The sequence below is a fragment of the Camellia sinensis genome, chromosome 15 (assembly GCF_055761805.1).
Source record: "Camellia sinensis isolate YWXY chromosome 15, ASM5576180v1, whole genome shotgun sequence".
NCBI lineage: Eukaryota > Viridiplantae > Streptophyta > Magnoliopsida > Ericales > Theaceae > Camellia > Camellia sinensis.
Window position 1 is genome coordinate 27,483,943 of NC_138975.1, and position 4,467 is coordinate 27,488,409.

At 44.7% G+C, this 4,467-nt stretch overlaps 1 protein-coding gene across 1 annotated transcript; it reads left to right on the forward strand.

Annotated features, from left to right (window-relative positions):
* Window positions 1-2,695: 2,695 nt before the first annotated feature.
* Window positions 2,696-3,340, forward strand: LOC145812876 (uncharacterized). The gene has a single exon (XM_082908101.1). It carries the CDS (start codon window positions 2,696-2,698, stop codon window positions 3,338-3,340), a length of 645 nt encoding a protein of 214 aa, XP_082764227.1.
* Window positions 3,341-4,467: the final 1,127 nt, after the last annotated feature.

Here is a 4,467-nt window from a genome sequence, read left to right on the forward strand (position 1 = left end):
TCTATATTTGTTTTTCTGTGCGCATCACATAGTAATTCTAGCTAATTAACCGGAATAAGAGCACATGTGTTTTCGAAAACAAGATATCATGCTTAGTACAGGCCGATCTTTGATCAGGCGAGCGGGGGTGCTCATTAAATGACCTTCCCCAATCGTACCCAAGTTCCCGAGCCGAGGCAACTTTGGTGATGACGGACACGTGGCCTTAGGCACGAGTCAGGGTTTCCTAAATTTTCCCAAAATAAAATATTTAGGTGGCAACTTTGTATCTGGTAAAGCAGTCCATGTTTGGCACTTCTTTACAAAAATCAGTTTTCCAAAATGATTTGCCGGATTTGGACTCTTTGGTGATTTATCAATCTCACATCACACATTGTGAGATCAGATTAAGAACCGTGACATTTGAGTCTGAGCTGTAGCAATGAAGCCCAAGGGCGCGCCTACACCTAGTACTCTCTTGTATCGAATCTCAGGACGAGATTCTTTTGAGGTATGTATATTGTAGCGACCTTAATTTTTTGTAGGTCATTATTTATTTATTATTACTTTATTTTATGTTTGGCTTTATTAATTGTGTGGATCCATCCCTAGGATTTGGATGATGGAATATTGATTGGGGTTTGGTCCTAATTTAATATTTAATTGTCCAAATTTTGAGGCGTGACACTTGGCATCTCGCGGTGCATGTGGGCCGGCTTGTGAGCTAGCAGGCTACTGCATGAGGACGTACAGCCTTAAGGGGGGTGGATTGTAAGGTCTCAATGTCCCACATCGGGAATGGAGGGGGAGTTCCTAGGCTATAAAAGTAAAAACCTGGACCCTTATATAGCATAGAGGCCTTTTCTCAGGTGGTGAAATTCCTAGCAAAACTCCCCAGTTAAGCGTGCTTAGGCTGGAGTAGTTCTGGGATAGGTGACCCACTGGGAAGAACAAATCCGTGCAGGCGTGGCCCAAAGTAGACAATATCGATGACATGTGAAGGGTTGGGGCATTACATTAACACTGGATTACCTTAAACAAAGTTCTTATATTGCTTAAACTAATTTGTAGAAAAGTCCTTAAGAAGCATTAAACAAAATTTCAAGTGGCATTTTGAACCTAAAAACTTGAGTCCATTTGCATGGTTTTATGACATTTATTGGCAACTGTAGGGAAATATTTTGTGAATGACAGCATGTGGCTAAAGTGACGCCGAAATATCAACCGAGGTGCCACGTGGCCTGGCCATACTTGCTGAGGTAATCTTGGCTACGCCGAGGTTATCTACAGAAATGTCAGAATCCGGGATAAACGAATAAGGGACAAGAGTCCTAGAGCGGGGAAGGGTCTTAGTCTAGATAAGGATAAGGCTCCTAAAGAGTTTATCCCTATCTGACTGAGAGTCCAAGATGAGCATTAAGCCTGAGTCCACTGAAGTGGGGCTTATAAAGGGATCAGGTCACTGCTGGTTATAAAAGCAAGGCACCCTCGTGGGTTTGAGGTGAGTTCTTCTTATGAGTTTAAGTACTATTTGCTATATGTGAGAGATATTGTTTTACTAACTTGATTGTCGAAGTGCCCCCAGGTCGACGAACCACTGTTGAATTGTCATCTTCTTGTTATAAGTTGTTGGGCTTAATCTATTCTGCCAATGCTCTCCAACTGAGTTCCCCTTTTGGTTGTGTAGTCAAAAATCTACACCCACAATTTGGCACCGTCTGTGGGAACTTAAGGAGAATAGATGGCCAACAACAGGCAGGAAGAAAAAAGATTGGGGACAATATCCACAATGAGAGTGATAAGCATGTAGATCCTACCATTGGGAAGGAAAAACCATAATGAAAAAGCACAAGATTTGAATCTTGGAGAGAAGGACGTCGGCAAAGATGGTAACGCCCCAAAGAAAGGTGGCCGAGATGAGTATTACAACAAAAATGACCTCCAAGTATGAAAGGATAGATGCCTGAGAAGGGACGGAGAGATGAAAAAAATGGCAAACAAGCTGGCAGACCTGTAGTCTATTGTCAACTTCGTGATGTAGAAAAACATGATGCAACCACCATTCTCGTTGTAGGACACGCTGGCACTAGTGGCCAAGACTGATGCCCATAAAAGGGGGCAAAAAACAATCCTAGTAGTCCCACAGCACGGCAAAGGAAAGGAACATTCACATCGGTCGTCATAGGATATCGGGCAAACAGAGTCAGTGAGAGATGTGTCACAGAAGACACCACAAACCAAGGGGACCTATGTCAAAGAACCTCGGCACATCCAGGGGAAGAGCCTTTGTTTTCATGCTGTGGATGAGAAGAAGTCCAAATAGACGCACAATGACACCGGTAGTAGCGCGCCAAAAAGGCCGAAATCTGTTGATAGCCGAGCTCCCGATTGAACGAAGGAGGATCAGAGAGACTACCTCCAGAGGAAGCGACTCAACGCCGAGGTCACATCCCCCGTCAAGCTGAGGACGCCGTTCTTAGTGGAGTTAGATACATTTGAGGCCCCGAAGAGATGCCACATGTCGAGGTTTCAGATTTATGATGGTAAATCTAATCCGAACTTTCATGTTGGTTTATATTTGAATTCAATGGCTTTGTGGAGTGGGAATGAGCAGTTATAGTGCAAGGTGTTCCCCTCGTTCTTTGGGGAGATCGTATCAAATTGGTTCCACAAGTTGCCGAAAAAAACTGTAAAGGGTTAGGAAAGCCTGGCCGAGATGTTTGTGGCCAAGTTTGTTACGAACAAGTTGCAGCCACTGAGGGTAGACTCTCAGCTGGCTTTGAACATTAGCGATGGTGAAAGCCTCAAGGCTTACGCCAAGAGATATTACGAGGTGTTTAATCAAATTTTGACTTGTAACCAGAAGCTGGCGGTTGTATCTTTTAAGAACGGCATGGATGATGAATGGCCACTTCAGAAATCACTGGCAAAAACCCTACCAAAAAGTATGGAGGAGCTCATAGCACGGATTGAGAAATATACCAGAGCAGAAGAAGACAAGCAAGGAATAAAGACACCAAAGCAAGAGATGCCGAAGCGAGGCCGAGGTAACACCACTGCTAATAGGCAAGAGACAGGGTTGAGGGCTGCACAGGCAGTCACCACTGTATTCAGGATCTCGATCTACAAAGTTCTAGAAAGGATCAGGAACCAGTCGTATTACAGAGCACCGAAGAAGATCCCTGGTGAGTTTATGGGAAAGAGCATTGGGAAGCACTATGCTTACCATAATAAGGATGGGCATTTGACTCAGGGGTGTGGGGCTCTGAAGACTCACTTGAAGGATCTAGTCAGGCAGGGTCACTTGAGAGACCTAGTAGATGAGGGTAGGACAAGGGAAGAGCATGCAAGGCTTTCTTAGGCACCAGCAGCACCACCTCCACCACCGCCACCACAGCAAATGAATGGATCTCGGGTAATCAATGTGATTCACTTGAAGGTCAATGAGAATGATGTACGAGGGGAGACCTAAAGAGTAAGGCGCCTACAAGCACGTGTATCAGGTTTAACAAAAGAAGCCTAAGACAAATGAGTACCAAGGACCAATGGTTTCTTTTACTGAGGCAGACCTGGATTTGGTACAACATCCACACAGCGATGCCCTAGTGATAACACTGAAGATTGGAGAACGCCAGGTGAGGCGTATACTGGTTGATCAAGGCAGTTCTTGTGACATCATGTATGCTAGATGTTACAAGGAGCTTGGTCTTCACCCAGATGATCTAGAACAATCCGACAGCCTGATGGTTGGATTCAACGGGACACTGACATGGCCTCTAGGAGCCACAAATTTGGAGGTATAGGCAGACACCAATAAGGTAAGCACGGAGTTTACAGTAATTGACATGTCCCTCTCCTTATAATGTTATTTTGGGAAGACCATGATTGCACGCAATGAGGGTTGTTCCATCAATGCTGCACCAGATATTATGATTCCCAACCGAACAAGGGATTGAGGAGGTTAGAGGGGATTAGGTACAAGTGAAAAATTGCTCCGTGGCAACATTGAAGTCCACCTGCAACATATGGGAAGCGGAGATAGTAGAAATTGATGACGAGGACATGAAGGTCCTAGATGATGTAGGCAAAGAACCAGCCGACAAGAGTGAGAAAGCTTTGAAGAAGATTATGGTCCAATAAGGTAATGAAGAGCGATTCTTTCTTCTTGGCTCAAGCTTAGCCAAGGAGGAGGAAAAAGAGTTAGATACTTTCCTATGAGCAAACATAGAAGTGTTTGCTTGGACGCCCTATGAGATGCCTAACATTAACCCGAAGGTCACTTATCATAGGCTCAATGTGGATAGGTCGACTAAACCTGTCATCTAGCGAGCAAGAAGGATGACCTTGATACATGTGGAGGAAGTCGAAGAGGAAGTGAACGAGCTATTGGAAGCCCAGGCCATTTGGGAGGTAAGCTACCCTACCTGGCTGTCCAACACAGTGGTAGTGAAAAAGAAGAATGACAAGTGGAGGGTTTGTGTGGACTTC

Coding starts and splice junctions, on each gene's coding strand:
- LOC145812876 (XM_082908101.1), top strand. CDS start 2,696: ATGTTTGTGGCCAAGTTTGTTACGAACAAGTTGCAGCCACTGAGGGTA.